At 43.6% G+C, this 18,750-nt stretch overlaps 2 protein-coding genes across 4 annotated transcripts in view; one reads left to right on the top strand and one right to left on the bottom strand.

Annotated features, from left to right (window-relative positions):
* ralgps2 (Ral GEF with PH domain and SH3 binding motif 2) overlaps positions 1 to 18,750 on the top strand; it is a 68,574-nt gene that overhangs the window by 38,677 nt on the left and 11,147 nt on the right. The gene's annotated exons all lie outside the window — the stretch shown is intronic.
* Positions 1,729 to 17,896, bottom strand: angptl1a (angiopoietin-like 1a). Its single transcript, XM_010739767.3, has 6 exons — positions 17,489 to 17,896; positions 8,006 to 8,260; positions 7,266 to 7,880; positions 4,349 to 4,542; positions 3,078 to 3,348; positions 1,729 to 2,959 (listed from the first exon to the last, which is right to left on the bottom strand). Exons 2-6 carry the CDS (start codon positions 8,190 to 8,192, stop codon positions 2,772 to 2,774), a joined length of 1,455 nt encoding a protein of 484 aa, XP_010738069.1. The 5' UTR covers positions 8,193 to 8,260; positions 17,489 to 17,896; the 3' UTR covers positions 1,729 to 2,771.

Raw genomic sequence — 18,750 nt, 5'->3', positions numbered from 1 at the left:
TATGAGGGTTCACGTCTGCAAAATGTATTTTGTGACTTCCTATCGTGTTTCTGTCTTTGCTCCATTTGCACCTTTTGTAGGTGTGATGCTTATCTGCGCTGATAACGAGGCTAAAGAAAGAGCTGCGTGTGCTGCGTAGGTACCAGACTCTGGTTTTTCCACAGTGATGCATTTGTGCTAAACTGTGTGCGACTGGCTGAACTCTGACCTGCTATTAGGCTTGGCAGACACAGTCCCTTCTTGTCTGCGCTCACCACAGGGCTAGCCTGTTAAATGCTCAGATGAACTTGTTCCTGTTCTTTAGCCAATCACAGAAGGGAAGGACAAAGAGCCCATAGAAACGTATGGCTCCACTGTGACACAATGCACACACACTTTAAAATGTTTCCCCGGCTCATTAGGATTTCACCTCGTCTACACCCGCCACGTCGCGAAAGTCAAATTTGGTTTGCAGTTACGTACGTGAAACGCGGTTGAAGTGATGTGTTCTATTATACAAATACGTGAAATAAACTACACTTACACTTCTCTCTGTAGTGGGTTCACGAGCAAGTGCTTGTTAATATTTATGATAGTCCCAGTGTAGTACTATTATACTTCTCACTGGTGTCCTGTAGTAACCTTTTTTCTGGATTGCCAGAGACCCGCTCAGGGGACCCTTCTGCTCCAGCGTGCTGTTGCTGTAGTTGTTGGGGTAACTGTGGGACAAAAGCAACACTGTGTGGAACAACCAATGTAATGAAAAGCACCAGGGACAAGGTGTCATATGTGTCAGATCAGAAAAGCCAGCCAGCCGAGACGCTCATTTCCCTACTGGTTCCTCTGATCTAGTCTGCGCTCAGCTCTTGGACTGCAGGGGAATATACAATATTTCAGAATCCTACCTGCCAGTTTTGTTGGCTTACTGAGTGTGCAAGTATGTGAGATAAATTGTGTTAGACCGTATGTGTCCGTGAGCTTCTCCTTCTTACGGCGCCAGAGTGCTCCTGTCTATTCTGACTTACGGTTCCTCAGCAGGAAAGCTCCAGAGGGGAGTCATAATTTCATGATGTATGTTTGTATTTTAGAGTAAGTAAAGCGCAACGGTTTTATGTGGAAGGAATGTTCCCCTCCTTCTCATCCTTGTCTTCCTCTTTTCATCTGAACTTCATGTTTTTTTAATTTATTTGAGTCTAAATTCTTCTATAGCAGCACCATTAAATATTGTTCTGGTTATCTATTTCTATATTGTGTCTTACATATTTCTTTCGAGCCTCTCCTGTTGCTTTCTCCTTCTTCCTTTCAGAACAAGAATAATGTCATTTTAAACATTCTCTCAGTGTGGTAATGGTTAATTTTTATTCAGTCCACTTTCCTAAATTATTGAATCCATCCGACCTTCTTCAGAGCCTTGAAATCGTGCATTGCACTTAAATCGTCAAAGAAATATTCAGATGATTGTATCATCCTTTATACAGATAAAACATGTCTCATATTTTACAGACAAATATTTCAAGTTTACTTTTTCTTACTTGAAATACTTTTGGCAAAGCAGAGGTCATGGTTTGAACCTCCATTTTGCTGTTTATTAAAGGTCCAGTGTGTCAGATACAGCTACTGTAGTATCTCCTTTGGAGGAAGGAGAGAGTGAAGTGATGGTCTTGCATTCAGCAAATATGCTGCTAGATGCCACTAAATCAAACACACTTGACTTTTTTAAAATGAGCTGAGTGAAGAGTAAAAGACCGGTTCACTGTTTACAAATGAATTTAATTTGACATGGATGAAAACAGGTAGTGCACGTCACATACTCTTCATCTCCAGTCAACTAGACATCCACTCTGGATTTGTTTGTCTCGGCTAGTTCTGTTTGTTTGTCCTTCAGTTCAAGTGTTGTTAATGTAATGTGTAATGTGATTAAAAAATACTAAGAATTGTATTGTTACAGGGGTAGATAATAAAATGACCATGACTATATTTACTATAAATACACTGATAAATAACAAAGAATGACAGAGTGACAACATTGTGAACATTTGGCCTGAGAAGAATAACATCTCTTAAATTACCTTTCACAAATAAAGCCAAAGATATTTACACACCAAAGCCAGCTCAGCCACATGCACATTGTCGCACAAGTTCATTTTCTGTTTGGGGTCGAAGGAAACCCCAGAAGTCCAGACAAAATCCAGAAACCAGTAAACAGTAGCAAGGCCTGTCTTGCAATTGTTTGATTTTCAGGTATTCTAACTGGCAACACACCTTTTTTTTATTTAAACTGCATTATTTTCACCATTTTTCATGCTACTTAGGTCAAACATCCAAATACATCCAGCACCCTTTGCTACGGGTGACACTACTTTCAATGAGTCACCATTAGCTGCTCAGAAGAAATTTCTCTGGTAAAATGACCTTTTCCCTTTTATTACATACTGAGTTTCAACAAGAGTGAGTAAGATAGGACACTTAAGATTAATACTTAATGGTCCTAGTGAGCTTGATGGACCATTACTTTCCAGACGTAAAGGTGGAGGAGAGCAGTTACTTGGGGAGGGCAATGGCATCAGTCTTCATCTCGAATTTAGAGTCAACATGGGAGCTAGCCACTGCGCAGGCCACTGGAGTCTTAATTATCTGGCCATAAACGCGTACCACTGTCTCTTCACCTTCATATTTTACAAGGCGCTGTTGTATGATGGCAGGGATTCCTGGTTCTGCCTTTACAGTATTTGTTTACGGGTAGATAAAGATAAGGTAAGAAACTGAGGTGCATTTGAAGAATGTCCAAGGTTTCAGTCAATCGGTCGGATCATGAGGCGGACTGACTTGAGGGAATAGAAACCTCCTCCATATTCTGCCCAGAAGATCCCATCCTGGAATTTGCTGCGGTAAACTCCCCCGCTGTACCATACGCCATTCAGGTTGGTCTGGCCACAAGCGTTGTACCACCAGCCACCCTTATGGAAGTGGGCACAATTACCTAGTGTAGAGGGGCACAACATCGTAAAACAAGTGTGACGTACAGACAAGAAAGGGGCGATGCCCTCATAATATAAGAAATCAAAAAGCATTTAGAACTCCTCTGGTGTCCCCCTTACCAGAAAATGCATCCTTGTCACGATCGAGCGTGGTAAACTGCTTTCCGTTGTGACTGCTCAAGGAGTCCCCAGCGTTGCCCTGGTAGGTGCCGAGCCTCAACCGATAACCCTCGCTCTCTGACTCCAGGCGGAAGCTGCTGTACTCGGCGTACACCTTCTTCCCTGTCCAGTCCTCCAGCTCAACCATCATCTTATAGTCTCCCTGTTTCCCCAGGTTGTAGATATTGTCCAGCCCAAGCCAGTGTTCACCATCTATGTTTCCAAAGCCTCTCTGCAGGGGGGTAAGCACCACCACACTTTCTTTTGTTATTCATTTTCATCGTCAATCCCAAAATGTCATTGCAAATGTAGTGCCGGCCAACAAAGTGCAGAATTGATTTGAGTTAGACGACACCGTGGGTTAGCTAACTGGTGAAAGAAAAGATTTCTTTTCATTCTGCGGTCAGTGAAAGCAAATCGGGTCCAAAAACACAAGCTGTAAAGCATACTGAGGTTAATAAAATTTCTTAGTTGGGTGCTGAGTTTAAAGGAGTCTGGTGACGGCAATCAAGTGAAATCAAGTCAAATCTGCTTCCCATTGAGACGATAATGTGTCAAGGTTGTGATCTGTGGTTTCTCACTCGAGGTGAATTAGTTGGATGGCAGGGGCAGCAGTGATTTGGCTGCAATTCGACGGAGAATTGAATACAGAAAATGGAGAGCTGCAGAGACACATTTCTGTTCCTGATCCAAACGACGTGACCATATTGATTTCTAAATCTAATTTATGACGGAGGAAAACTCTTGCCTTTGCCTTTTTATTTATTTTTTACAGAGAAAAAAAAACTACCAGTAAGTTTTTGCACTTATAAAAACAGCGTTCCTTCATCTCTCTCTTCTCTCTGGATCACATCTCAGTTGCAAAGGCTGACACGGGAAGAAAAGAAAGAGAGGATCATTTTCAGCTTTATTTCTCTCTCAGCCCACTGCGGCTCTGATTGCGTGTATTTGTATGTAGATGCCTGGCTACAGTTCTTGGCTGTGATTTTGGTGTGAGGAAATCCATCGCTGAGCTGTTTACATTGATGGAGCAAGTTCCTGCTTGGCTCCAAAATGAACTGCATCGACTGGGTTGTTTAGAAAAGATTTGAATACAGGTTTCTCTTTTGTTTAAAGATATTTTGATGGTTACTCTTTTGTTTAAAGATATTTTGACAGTTTCCCCTAAACTCTGCCTTTTATCATATCAAACCTGATGTTACGTTTACAATGAATGAGTTCCTTCACCTTACCTTGTAGTTCTCCCAATTCCGAAAAAAGTTAACAGAGCCATCTCTCCTCCTTTGCAACACAGTCCATCCTCCATTGTCCAGGCCGTGTTCACACCAGGCTTGGATCAACCGATCGCTACCTTCTGTCTTCAGAAGGTACATCCCGCTGGTGGTGTGACCTGCCTGTCGCACCTGGTAGCAGTCCTTGAAGGGACCTGACCAAAAAAAAAAAAAAAAAACAGTAAACTGAGATTGTGCTCATGGCTTGGATTTAAAATGTTTGATTGTTACCGACTTTCTCCTACAAAAGTCATCCATTTTTAGTCCCCTGAACAAATATGCCATACTGCAGCTTGGAATGAACAAGATGTCTTCTTTTTTATTGCATATGCAAAAGTCATCATCATCAGTCTAGGGGCTCTAGTGAGCAGACAAGAGAAAAGGGGAGAGAAAGTTGGGAAGGAACGTCTGCTAGACCCCATAGTTTGAGGTGATGTATCATTGTGGCCGCATTCTTTGGAAAATATCTCCTTCAGCTCAGACCATCCAAACATGCTTCAGTTCAAAGTTGTGGATACATGCATATGTATATATATATGCACACTTAAATAGTTTTAAATCATGAATAGGCACTGAAGTTTAATCTTCAAAAGAAGCCATGTAGTAGCGCTGCACCCAAAGTTGAAGCAGCTGAACCCAGGCCCAACATATTTCCTCTGTTTTCCCCAATGAGAATATGGATTAAACCAGTATGAACACCGGCATTGTGTGTGGGGCCTCCGGGGCCTAAAGGTCCATGGAAGACGGTTTTGTCTGCTGAGTGTCGGAGCACATAGGGACCCAGTGTAATGCCCCAGCACAGATATCTAAAACTCCCCAGCACAAGCTTGTATTTTTCTAGTAATGATATGTCTTCAGACCTGGCAGTGAAGGGGCTCTCTTACTTTTTCCTCTGTTCCCTTTTTCTGCCACTTTCTCCCAACTGACCTTAAAGGGGTTAACATTAATTGAGTCATTAAGCCTTAGTGGTTTACAAAAGCTTCAACTAGACCAAACTAGTCAGGAAATGTGTTTTTGTAGTAGTAGTGAATCCAAATTGAAGAGAGCTTATTAGTGGTCTTTGGTGGTTTGAATTCGGGTTGAAGGTTTGCTTATTTTCTTATTTAGATGCACACATTCTGTTAAAATATAAATTCATCCACGTACACTTAACAATGGCTATCAAACAGAAAATCAAGGGAATTCCCTGTAAATCTCATATTTATCATGAAAGAGGAGTACCATCCTTATCACAAGGAGCTGGGATGTTTTATGAAGATAAAAGGTAGAAATATTTCTGGGCATGTGTTTTTCTTCTTCTAATAAATAAATGGTGAAGGATAATGTGTCAGCCACCGGAGCAAAAATGATCCATCTCTGACTTTCTGTTGTTTTTCTTGGTTGTAGATTAATCAGGCGTCCAGATTGAGAACTTTGTTTCAATCACAGACAGAAATTAGATCCTGGCAGTCTGTGAAAGTTGCTGCTTAACATTTCAACTGTAATATGGATGAGGTCTGTGAAACTGGAGCTCTAATGAGCTATGATTGACTAATACGATGCTAAAGTTACAGTTCAACAGGGGCTTTGTAAATTAGGCAGAGAATTATTGTATACAGCTGGAAATAACCACGAGAACATTCTGTCTTTTTTGTCATGTACAAGTAGAGTCACTGCTTCTTTACCACCTCCTACTACTTCACTGTTTGTGCCTCCATGTGTTTTCTCTCTATGGAGGCTTTAAAAAATATTTTTCCTGTGCTCATTGTGCTCGAAATAGGCCCATCATTATCGGTGCATGATGTGTGCTGAAGGTGTTGCAAGCTCAGTGTTCTGAGAAGAGCCTTGTGGTCTCTGAAGGATCAAGGCAATCAAGAATTGGCACTTAACCTGATGGTAAAACGCCTGTCAGACACTTTGGAATATACACCTCAGGTTCACTTCACAATTTTTTGGCAGTAAGTACTGTTAAATATAAATGGATGGCTATAGATAAATATTAGACTGTCTTATTCACTGTTTTCTTTTGTAATGCGATCACAGGGACGGTCTGGGTTCGTTTGCCAAATGGTACGTGCCATTTTCTCTAATGGTAATAAGTAGGAAGTGTCAGTAAATTAATGAGATGCCAGAGAATATTCCTCACCACAGCCTTGTTCTGTGACCCATACTATGTCACCCTACTCCCCTTAGGACTCCCCTTAGGATGTCCAATGGATGTTATGAATGATTTCATCCATTTCACCATCTGGTTGTATAACCCCTGTCATCAGGCTCCGCCATAGTCTAATTGCCAGTCAAAATACAACACCCCTGAATAATTTTTAGGAGCCCTTTCCAGGAAGTCTTCCAACCTTGCTAATTAGTTTCACATTGGAGATGGATCTTTCTCAGAATCTCTGTGAGAACCGTACAGAGGAGCCCAGTCTCTCTTAAAGGATTTCATCTCATTTAATGGTTTTGTCTAGGGGTCGCGGACTAAATGGACTAGTCCATTTATCATGTTTGCTCTGTTTGACAATAGACTGGATGCAAATCTGACTAAAGCCTTGCAGCAAATGTGCTGTACATTCCCGTTCTCATGAAGTCCTTTTTAATGCCATTCAAAGCTGACTAATCCACATCTTACTAATTTAGTACATATGCTCAGTGCAGTGCTGCCAATACAAACAGCCAAGTGAGAATCATAGGAATGTATGATTTCACTGCCTCTGTGCCAAAGATGAGCCAACTGTTCCTCTGCAATACCAACTGCAGTCCTTTGGTAGTTGTGTATGCAATTAATCAAGACAATTACTTAAAAGGACATTTAGTTTTTCTTCTTTGGATCCCTGATTATTTCACAGTGTATCACACTTATTTACTCATCATCTCCTGCCAATCTAAAATTGGTACATACCATCAGAGGTAAGTGTTCCTTGCGGTGGTGGCGGATCAATCCCAAATGGGCTCGGAGTAGGTGAGTCCATGCGTGATCCTCTGGGAAAGGCCCGGTTGTTGTTGTACCTCTGTATCTCATTGGTGAAACGATTGTTCACTGGTATATTCTGCGGTACCACCTGTACCAGTGGAGGAACGACGGGCAGCTCACTGCGTCCCCTCAGACACTGCTCCTCCAGTGCAGAGATGAGAATGGACTGGTTGTTGACCACCCCGGCCATGTTGGCAAACCGAGCCTCCAGCTCCTTGTACCTTGAAGCCAGTCGCATCATCTCCGAGGTCACATTGAGGACGCGGTTCTCCAGCTGGGCCAGCTCCAGAGAGTTGTCTCTTTTCCTGATGATCTCATGCAGCAGCTGCATATAGAGTTGGGTCACCCTGGAGTTCATGTTCCTGCTCTCTTTCCGCAGCAGCTTCATCTCATTCACTAAGTTACCATCCACATCCACCACCAGCTGCAGTGTCTCAATCTCACGCCGCTGTTTGTTGAGCACCTCCCGCACATCTGCAATGTCCATGCGGGTCACTCTGTCCTTGTCTGGCTCAGGGCCTGTGGTGCTGGCACAGATTGGACCTGATGACAGATATGAATTATTCAGGAGATTGCTATTGGGGAATTTTTTGAAAAACAAGAGATTACATGAAGACAACCATATGATGAATAACTAACGCTTAACAAAAACAAGTTATTCTTTGAACCTGTAATTCTCTGCTCCGGTATGAGGAAGGTGTAGGAACACTTTTTGCCATCATCTTGGGAAGCTCTTTTACTCCGGTGGAGAGAAGGCTCTTTGGTCCTCCGGGCTTCCCTGGAGCCCCTGCAGTAACTTTCCTCCCAGAGGGAGAGGCAGAGCAGGGCGCACAGGCTCCACATCAGCCCCTGCATTGCTGCTGGCTGGTTAGATGGATAGATGGACAGCTACTGGTGCTCCCTCCAAGTCCCCCCAGGCCTCCCTGCAAGAATAACAAGATCTGAAGATTTGGGACTCTGAAACAGACACCTTGTTTACGAAGGCTAACAAAAGGAATGTAAACAGCAGGGGTGTTGATTGTTACCACCATAAGATTTTATACAAAATAGGTGTCTGACACTTCTTCGAAAATTTCCAGGCAATCAGTAATAGTTTAAGAAAGCGTTGACTGTGCAGTAGCATGAGTTGTCAGGTCATTGTTCCACACGGTGTTGTTAGTGTGGAAAGATTGAAAGAGAGAACACGTTTGCTTTTCATCCCACGGGATGAGGTCTGCTTTCTGTCTCAGTTCCCCCGACTAACAGATACCCAATTTTTCTGCGGCACTGTTATTTCCCCCCAATTAAGAGTTCTGCTATGTGCCTGCTGTCTGGGCTTTATCTTTAGTACCTACCCATACGCTTACTTCATCTACTTTACTCAGGGAACTGGAGAAAAGACTAATCTCATCCCCAAACTCCCATCCTCCTGTCTTGCATAGTTTCTGGCCCCCAGATGGCCACTGCCACTGAGTAAGCACAGTCTGATGGCCCAGGGTTTGCAGCTAACTGGCTGATTAGTCCAACAAAAGCTATTAAAACAGCATACAGACTAAACAAAAGGAGTTGTTACTCGAATATAGAGAAGAAGATGAAAGTATTGTCTTGTAAAAACAGCTGGTCTACGATGAGCGTGATTAAAAGCGAGTTGGTTGATATCATGACTTATTGTTTTTCTTCACAACTTCTGGTATGGATGTATTGCTTCACTGTTGCTTTTAGTCTCCCTTTCTGCCTTTGCATCTTCTTTCCAACATTGATTTAAGCACCACTGGCAGCATGCAAAATTACGTAATAAACAGTCATCGCTTTTTAAATTTGTGATTTGCCTAATGTTGGGGTTGGGGTGCAAAGTGAAATCGCTCCAGGACCTCTTGGCTTCTGTTTGTGTGAAGTTATGTCCTAGTCAAAAAGGGTCTCTAGGAGTGTTGAAGACCTTATTTCCTGCTCAGAGATTCGACCTTACTGTCCGGTACAAAAGTGCTGCACACTGGCCCCCTCAGTAAAACACGTTGACCCCTGCTTCCGCTGCCGCTCCTCCACTTAAATATGCTCACTGCTCTACGTGGCTCCATACACCCATCAGGGAATGTGAAGTAGGTGGGTAGTGTTTGTGTTTCACTTGAAAGATTTTTACAAACGTGCACATACAGACGGTCACTACAGGGGTGTGAGACGAAGGTATGAAAACAGCTCACGCAGAGCGAAGCGGTGTTGTCTTCAGCCCTGTCTGATTTGAGTGGTGACTGCTGGCACTCCCTCGCCTCTTTCTCATCCCTGCTGATTCTAGTTCTGTTTCTCATCAATGCAAAAGCACAAAAACACTCGCACACTGCTCCGCTTAACACCCTGGCCTGGGTCTGCATGAGGCCAAGACTGTCTAACCCTCTTAATCCACTCCATCACTCTTCAATCAGTCTTTACTCTGTGCTACATCGTTAAGTGCTACATCATTAAGTCCTACCTCCACCCTGAAACTTTGAGGCTCTGTGTGTCTCCCATATGACGCCATTGTGGTTCTTTAGGAATTCTGGTAATTCTGTCGCTTGGAATAATGTCGAGTGGGGACAGGATTACGGTCAGCACTGCATATCTGTAGTGTGTGTGCGCACTCTTGCTGGTATGCATAAGCTTGTGTGTATGATTGAGTACTGCGTGTGCATGACTATCCAGAGACGTTTTTCATTTTCATGGTCGTGTGTTTTTTTTCCAGCAGCCCGTGTGTCTGACAGCGTAACCAGGTACTGTATCCTTGCTGACCTTTTGTGAGAGCTGCTAACGACTTTAACAGCAGCATCAGCAGTATCAGTTCTCATGTGTGTCTTCTCTTCCAAACTATGACTGGCTTTCCACTGTTGCTGCGAGCTCCATAGTCTTTATTCAGCATCATCTACATGCCGGCAACCCCCCTACCCGAAGCACGAACAGGACAAAGTTACAGCTCATCCGTCAGTTATCACCTCCTTCATTTCTCATCTTTTCCTAGTCATCATTTTCTTTCTCTGCCCTTCTTTCCCTCTCTTTCCTGTCTTCTGGAGCCTGATTTCCTCCTGGGTGGTGGTTCTGAGTACGAGGGGCCTAGTCTCTTTCACGGAACCACAACATATCAAAGGCATTCCTGGGAACATGGAGGGGTCACCAGTGTGTCGTAGAGGTACAAGTTTTACAGTGTTGCCTCAGAACAAGCAGAGCGGCTCCTAAAAACTAAACACTTCTGAGTGCTTGGGGAGTTGGTAGCTATTGAGTTGACGCGGTAAAGTGCATTGTAGATTGGAAATTTAGATTTTGTACGGCCATACTTGACCAACGATTTTGGTTCAGCAGAGATGGAATGGGCGTTATGCTGCCAACAAATAATAAAGGTCCTTACATGCCTTTCTAAACACAAGCTTTGTCCACAAGCTCTTAAAATCTGACCAGACTGAACACGACTCTGCCTCACATACATTGTGTATGCGCGTGAGCCATTTTTATGACAAGTTGACATAAGTTCAGTACACCACAGCACGTGTCATGTTTTATTTCCATTAACTGGACAAAGACAAAAGCTTGCTTTTTGGCTCACATGTGCAAGTTCTTCAAATCTGGGAAAATGTGCTTTGGCACGAATGAGCAATGTTCCCTCACATGTTTCTAACTCTTCAGTGTTATTTAGTCGGAAATGGATTGTGAGGTGCTTTAGAGAGATGTTGCTTACAATCAGAAACTAGAAGAGCACTGAGCTATGTGCACAGATACTACAGGAGGAGAAGGAGATGAGGAGCGACAGGCTGTAAGGCTTAAACAAAGCACAAAGATTCGACAGGACAGCAGAGGAGTAAAGATGGAAGAGACTAATAGTGAAAGTGGGTCACAATCCTTTCTCTCCTTCCAACCAGCCTTCATGGACATAACTTCAGGCAGAGCCTCCCTTAGATTAATTACTCCTGTTCCTTTTTTTAGTCTTGACAGATTTAAACTCTTTTTCTCTGCCTCTTTCTTTCCATTGAATTACTCTCCTCTCTGTGTAAACCCCCCTCCTCCTAACTTTCCTTTCATTTCTGAATACTTTCTGCTGCTTAGCGTTCTCTGTTTTGTGTTTCTCGCCATCTTTTTTTCTTTCTCTCTCTCTCTCTCTCTCAGGGTCTTTTTTGTTTTTAATCACTTGCGCAGCAGATTGCATGAGACATATGAAAGTCATGAACCTGTAAGCGGGGCAGCAAAAAACGATCAATTGGAACAATTTTTCAATTTATTAAGGGTTTATTAAATTTCTTGTCATCCCAGCCCTCCCAACAAACCGCTCTTGTGCTCCACAACATCTGTATGAAACCAGTGTGTGGGAGAGAGGATTTGCAGCGGGCTTCTCCTCTAGCCTTATATGTTGGCAACAGTACAAGCTTCATGAGTCTTCTTAAGTGCGCTGCTGTGTCCTCACCCTGCTAATAGTTATTAATAGTCAGGAGACATATGACAGTGGCCCTTTAATTGCCCCCAGTGTTTCCTCTCCGTCTCTGTCTGAGCTATGTTTTAATCCACTTTCATGGTTGTTATTGGAACAGTCTAAGGACAGAGACAGTATTTATATGTAGCCGACTTCCTTTGCTCTGTGTTTACCGCACACTCTTTTCATTCAACTGGGAATAATTCTCAATAGAGGAAGGCACAATCATGTTGTTGTTTAAGCACGTTGAACTAACTCTGTCATCCAAACTGTCAAATATGTTATATACGTCTGTGTGTTTTTTGCTTTGTGGGTTTTCTTCATGTTGTTTGTTGCCTCGTTACAGTTTAACGGTCTTCTGTTTTAAGACGTACACTCCTACAGCTCTGTGATTTTCTGAGGCCCGAGGCTTCTGTTTGATTATCTAGTAATGAAAGAGCTTAGTGCTGTGATGACACATGCTTGGACTGCTTTGTGCCGCACACAATTGCACACACAGTTATTTTTCTCCGTACTTGCACACGATTTTGTAGTGTAAACTGCAAAGCGGTGTCAGCTATGCCCGCGGCTTTGCCGTGCTCTCCGGTGTTGTTTGTTGACTCAGTAAACCCCACAGCTGACTAGAGAGAGAGAGAGGGCACTGGCTTTAGTCTACCTTGGTGTTCTGATGTTGTACATGAATGGTGATTAGCTTTGTGCTCAAGTAGGAGACGACAGAAATGATTCTCTTCAGCATGTCGTCAGAGAGGAAATGACCAGAGAGCTCATTAAGCAAGATGGCTGTTTACGTTACTGCTAGACAGGAAAATGTGTTTAGCCGCATTTGTTAAACAGTGTAATGAATGTTGGTTGAAAAGACAGCCATGTGTCACACTTGTGGCCTCATATTACTGTCTGTGTGTGTGTGCGTGCGTGTGTTGGCAACTAACTTCCTCGAGTGCAGACATCGTTTTGCGATCTGAGCCAAGGCAAACTGCTTAATAAACAATCAGTTTAGACTACTTCCATGGAAAGTTGGCTCACTGCAGGTGTGTGTTCCCTGGGATGAATCCCTATAAAGTCACTGTCATACACACTAAAACCCGCGCAGCCTAACACAACAGTTGTCCGATAAATCCAGAACCTCAAACTACAGCCTCCAAAATGAGTTGACACAACATCTCTCATGTTTAACTGAGTCTTGGAAGACGGCAGCACCGAATGTCGGGCAATCAAACTTGATTGTTTCTGCCTTTTCCGATGTTCTGCGCTCACACTAACTGAATACAAGTGTGCAGAATCTGTGGGGATAGTCAGCTAGTACATTTGGTAGAGTGCACTGGACTTTTCATGCATGTTATCGGGTTAGGGACATGAACTAGAGCACACAGCAGTGTGAAATTATGATTCAGTCTGTCATCATGCCAGAAGTATCTTGTGACTGTTGGGGGTTTCAGAGCTCCTGGTCACAGCGTGTCTCCCGCACTGATTTACCACTTCTGATGTGTCAGTCTGCAGCCTGATTGATTGCAGTTCAACAAGCAGGGGAGAACGAAGTTGGCCAGAATGTATTTATATTTTCATAGCCAATGTATTTCCCAGCTTCTAAATCCCCCAGCCTCGACTCCCCCATCTGGTCCTCAGACTTTCCCACAACAAGTCCAAAATGCCTTTAAACATACAACACATCATCGCTGGTCAGAACGAAAAAAAGAAAAGAAAAGAGTAGGAACAAAAGAGGGATGAGCGGAGGAGAGAAGAGGTTTTGGATTTGGAGCAACAATAAACAGCAGCGCTGCTTTACATGACAGCATGGAGCTCGGCCAGCTCTACTGTTGGTGCGCAGCCAGAGACCGACTTCCTCCTCATCTCATCCATACATGATGTCACCAGCCACTGATTTTTTTTGTCACAGTTACATGACCACTCATAACTCTGTTCCTCAAAGGCACAAAGTGACGCTAATGCAATTGGTTGCAGAGCCACAGATGTAGAAACATCTAACGATCAAACTGAAATGAGCAAAGATGTTATCTACGAACGGGGAATGTTGCATGAGTTGGGAAGCTGTTAAAATACCGACACGATGAAACAATTTCTGAAATCAAAACAAATGTGCAAACAGCGCTAACAACAAGAAGGAAAAAGTCGTAAAAACCTCATCAACAGCACCGAAGAAACCATGGAGATTAAATTCTGCGACCACAGTGGAACAGGAAATAGATTGTGGTACCGTATTAATGGTGTTTTATATGTCCTCATCAAACAGCACATGTTGGAAATGTTAAAAGGGAAATCAAGGCAGATAAAAAAAAAAAGAGTAGCATTTTCTCTGCAATTATAAGCTTAAGCTAGTAATTGGGACGGGAGCCTTCCTTTTAGAGTAAAAAAGAAAGGATGGAAGGATGAGGTGGAAAAAATGAAGATGTTGTGTTCGATTAAGTCGTTCTATTTAGGAAAGACATCAGCCTGTGGTTAGAACATAACCAACCCAATAAAAAGCCCAGAAGTGGTTCCTGTCTGTTGCTTTCTAGCTACTGAGTTGTCTACCTTCACGACATTACTGTGGAGGGAGCCCCCAAAAACTCCCTGAGGCCCCACAGCACCCATCTGTTTTCCTTCTTCTGTAGTGAAACCTTAAACATGTGGGCTGATGTTGGGGTCAGAGGTCTATATGTGGGATTAGGGTGCAGCTCCACCCTTCCTCTACTTCACCCGCTCCACAAACCCCTGCAATCAATCGGCCTTTGTAGAAAACGCGTTCCCCCTTTTCTTCCTCCTTTTGCACAACACGCATACACATAAATGCACATGTTCAGAGTTCATATGTTCAGAGTGATTAAGAGGACAGAGTTCATATGAGGCTGCCCCCTCTCCATCTGTCATACTTTGTCAAGATAAGGACTCTCAACCTTCCAACACCTCCATCACTCATCCTCTTAACCTCCCCCATCGCAGAACAAACACACAAGCCCACCACTCACCACCAACACAACTCCGTTCAGGCATGATGTTCTTGCGTAACAAAACCCCAGCGGTTGACATCATCTTAAAGTTTTGTCTAGCCCAGTAATTTATTACCCCAGGCTGAAAGATTAGCTGTTTCCTTGCACTTTCAGGTGCCCTCTCTCTCCCTCTGATTAAATTGAACTCGTAAAGTGACACTTGGCTTTGAATGAACACATGCTGCTGCTGCTGCTGCTGCTGCTAAGGTTTCAAACAGAGAAAAGAGCTGGAGGAGGGTCAGGGGAGAGAGGAGAGCCTGGAGGAGGGAGTATAAAAATGTTACAGGGTTTATATAAATGTTTGTTTGGCTGCATGCTGTAAATCTTCAGATTTAGGAGATTACTCGTAGCCACTCATCTTCTGTTTCTTTGTTTTTATTTCTCTCTCTGAGTCACACCTCACCTTAAGCTCTCACCTCCCACTACACATGCTTTCTATTAGTATCAGCCAGGACGAACACAAACTCGCACAGAATAACACACTCATTGCCCACCGGCTCTACTTGGTTACATGCCTTTACATCTCTTGCCTGTTTGTCTCGACCTCCGGGCTGACCTCTAACTCTCTGTGTTGACCTGTCCGTTCAACTGTGTCCAAGCTCTCATTAGAGGGATTCGAAATGAGCTTCATGCAGCAGAGAGAGACTTTTCTTTGATGCTGAACCTCCTTTTTTTTTTTTCTCTCTCTCCCCACGGTTTGTTATTCTTCACCCAAATCCAACAGCCCTACAGGCAGCCTTGTAACTACTAATGTAGGTTTGACTTGTAAGGAATATAATGTGTCCGGTGTGTTCTGCTGTGGTTGGATTTTAAAAACCGCATGTGGTCAGAGTATTCAAGGAGCAGCAGTTTTTTTTTGGACAAGCCCACGTCTGTGTTATCTGTCTGTGTTTGCTCCTATGTGTTTTTACTGATAAGATCAGCTGCGCTTACACATCTGTGTAGCGTCCACACACACACAGCCTCGGGTCAAATGGTGAGATACGTTTGGCCGCATGCCCATCGCCCCCCAAAAAAACCACAGTTGGCTGGTGCTGGCTGAGTGAGCTATCAATCCCCAGCTGCGTTACAACATTACAACAAGTCTGTGACGGGATGGCTGGGGGTAGGGCAGCGGTTAACTGGCTCTGACAGCCTACCGTGCACCACCTGACCGCTATTTATTGGCATGTCCTGGGAGTTTTTAACCCTTTTAAATAGGACGTCAAACAGGAATTCTGCAGTGATTTATAGTCCGGTGTGAGGGTGAGGAGAATGGTTAGTTTATGTGTAATGACCCATTTAAAACTTTCTGCCAGGCCATGTCCTCCATGCGCCCGAGTTTCAGGTGAACTCGAAGGCCAAGCGCTGCCGCTCGAGCACAGAATGTTCTGGATATTTCTCAGACAGCTGCTCGCTCCGTCTCTTTATCTTTTTTTTTTTTTTTTTTTTTCCAGGCTCAAGTTATTGGATGTATTGATATGATTTATTACTCTATGGGAAAAACGAGCAAGCGCACCAAATGTTTTCGTAGCCTTTTGCCATTCCCTCATTTTTGATCAAACAGTGTGTGTGTGTGTGAGGCACTGTCCTCTTCTCTCATGGCCGTTTACAGCATTCACAGATGTGGCTTTGTAGCGAACAGACTATTTTTCCACAGATCCCCACCAACAGACCAGGACATAAGTGAAAACATTTGAAGGTAATTTTGAGTTGGTGATATGGAAGTGCACCAGATTGATGTCGTTAGTGTTCAAAGCTTTTGCTATCATGGCAAGGTTGTGACTGAAGTGTGTCATGTCCACGGGGTGTATTCGATAGAGGATGTGGTCAGGCTTGGACTGCATTGTCTCATCACTGTTTTTTCCCTTGATACAACCCTGTGAAAGAGTGTTGTTGTTTTTTTTTTCACAAACTACAATGCATTTTCTGTGCTGTCTTATTCTATGATCTCTAGACCCCCATATGTAACGAGGAGAAGCCTGTGCTGACAGACATGCCACCGCCTCATCCGGTGTAATATTATTGATTTAACCCGGATTCCCTCAGGTTAACTCCATCCCTGCACCCCTGTTAGTGGCCAGACTCACATGGTGCTGTATTAGGAAACCAAAAGCCAAGAGAAAATAAACAAGCCTGGCTCCACAGCTCAAATCTCTCCATCTGATCAGATCAGCCTCCCACAAGTGTTTAACTGGAATGTCCTACTTTTCTTTCGTTTTTCCTTTTTCAAGCTTTCTGTTTCTCTTCAGGTTGACCGTAGTGTAACTTTTAGGTAAAGATGGGTGTGTTTCTACCTGTTACATCTAAAAGAAATCACTAATGAAAAAGTTCATCTTAATTAAGTGTTTTTCTTCATATTATTTGATTAAAATCTACCCTCAACGCAAAGAAAATGCCAGAACAAACACAGTACTTCACAAATGGTGTCCTTAACATCGTCCTTAACATCCCCTGGCCTCATATACGGTGGGTCACACAATACAGTGCATACAGTAGGTGTTAAATGTACATACACGACACAATTATCAGCATGACACACACAATATATCCCAGGCCTTTAGACTCCAGAGCAAAAGCCAAAGAAGCGTTGCTAAATGATTCGGTCTGCAGCTGGAGACTGCAGTCACGAAACGTCCTAACCTCTCCAACCTCTCAGTCAGAGCTCTTACAGCTGCCCTGACACACACACATACACCTACACACGCACACACACACACACACTGTCATGCCGGCACATGCACACACTCCAAAAGTTGGAAACAGAATGAACTCATTGCATTTACCTTTTTGTTTGTTACCAGTAGTTAGGGGTGTGTTTCCTGCAGTTATAGTTTCACGTGTGTTTTGTATTGTGTCTTCACCGAGATGAAGTGCTCAGGACTCATCTCTCTCTGTCTTTCTTTGTTCCAGTCTTCTGAGTTGCTCCACTTCACTCACTCCTTCTGTCCTGCAGCTGAAAATCACAATATATTTTTTTTTTTTTCTAGCCAAGGCCTTACTTTCCCCAGAGATGTGCTCCTCCCAGTGGACTCAGCTGTCCTGGGGCTCGGGCTGGGGCATGGTTCAAAAGCCGGCCACTTCAACGGACTGAGCTCTGACGACTGATGCCTTTTCACAAAGGATGGGGGAGACTAGAAAGAGGGAGGGAAAGGAGGAAGAGAGGGGAGGAGAAGGGGGATGAGGGTGTGTGAGTTGAGTTGAGAGATTGCCTTTTTTTTTTTCCTTCCTCTATTTTTTTTTTTTTGGAGTGGCCCAGCCCACCTCTGATGTCACTCTGATGGAAAAAAGACAGAAAAGAGAATAACAGAGCTGCCTCATTTAGTTTCTCATCCTCAACAATAACCTTTGTCGGTCTTGTATAGACAAAGCGAGTCCAATGGAAGAAAACAAGACCTGTTTGAATTCAGAAATGCTTTTGCTTTGTCTGAGGTGCACACACGAGCCGCTTTGACCCCCTTCTTCTTTGATTACAGCCCTCACCCCCCCTCCCCCTTTTTGCTTTCTCCTTAAGCAGTAGGAAGAGCTGATTGTAATGCTGCCGAGGTTTCTGCGCAGCTTCCTGTCGAGCTTCAGCTGTGAGAGCCAGAGAAAGAGGAAGGCACATGAAACTGATTTGTTATTAGAGCGAAATCCTTGCTCCAGGTGTAGCTTGAGCTTGTCTGGTCTTTGCTTGCTCCTTATCACCGCTGTCATTTAGTGTGTTTGGACTGGTGAAACAAGGACAGATGGGGTTCTTTCCGGGATGTGTGTTTAAATACTTGAAATATAGAAGATGGAGTTTACTTTGGGACCACATTTCTCCCTTCCCGCCCTCAGGTTTCTAACTTTTCATACAAGTTTCCGTACATTACACATACAAAGTCTCTGTTCGCCCCCAAACCACAGGTCCTCTGAGCATGCATGTTCCTGCGTGTGTTCCAGGCAGTATGGATTTGTGCATGACTAACTGCTGTTATCCTTGACAAGCTATCAGAAGAGCAGCTACAGCAGTTAAGCCTTCAAGATCCCACTCTTCCTCTTCATCTTCTCTCACTTTCCATCCTTA

This window comes from Larimichthys crocea, chromosome XVII (genome assembly GCF_000972845.2).
Source record: "Larimichthys crocea isolate SSNF chromosome XVII, L_crocea_2.0, whole genome shotgun sequence".
Taxonomy (NCBI): Eukaryota; Metazoa; Chordata; class Actinopteri; family Sciaenidae; genus Larimichthys; species Larimichthys crocea.
The sequence above is the reverse complement of the archived record's forward strand: the minus strand, read 5'-3'. Positions and strand labels throughout refer to the sequence as shown.

Coding starts and splice junctions, on each gene's coding strand:
- angptl1a (XM_010739767.3), bottom strand. CDS start 8,192: ATGCAGGGGCTGATGTGGAGCCTGTGCGCCCTGCTCTGCCTCTCCCTC. Junction 3,349..4,348: donor GGAATTGGGAGAACTACAAG/GTAAGGTGAAGG, acceptor ACCCCCCTGCAG/AGAGGCTTTGGAAACATAGA. Junction 2,960..3,077: donor TGACAAGGATGCATTTTCTG/GTAAGGGGGACA, acceptor CCTCTACACTAG/GTAATTGTGCCCACTTCCAT.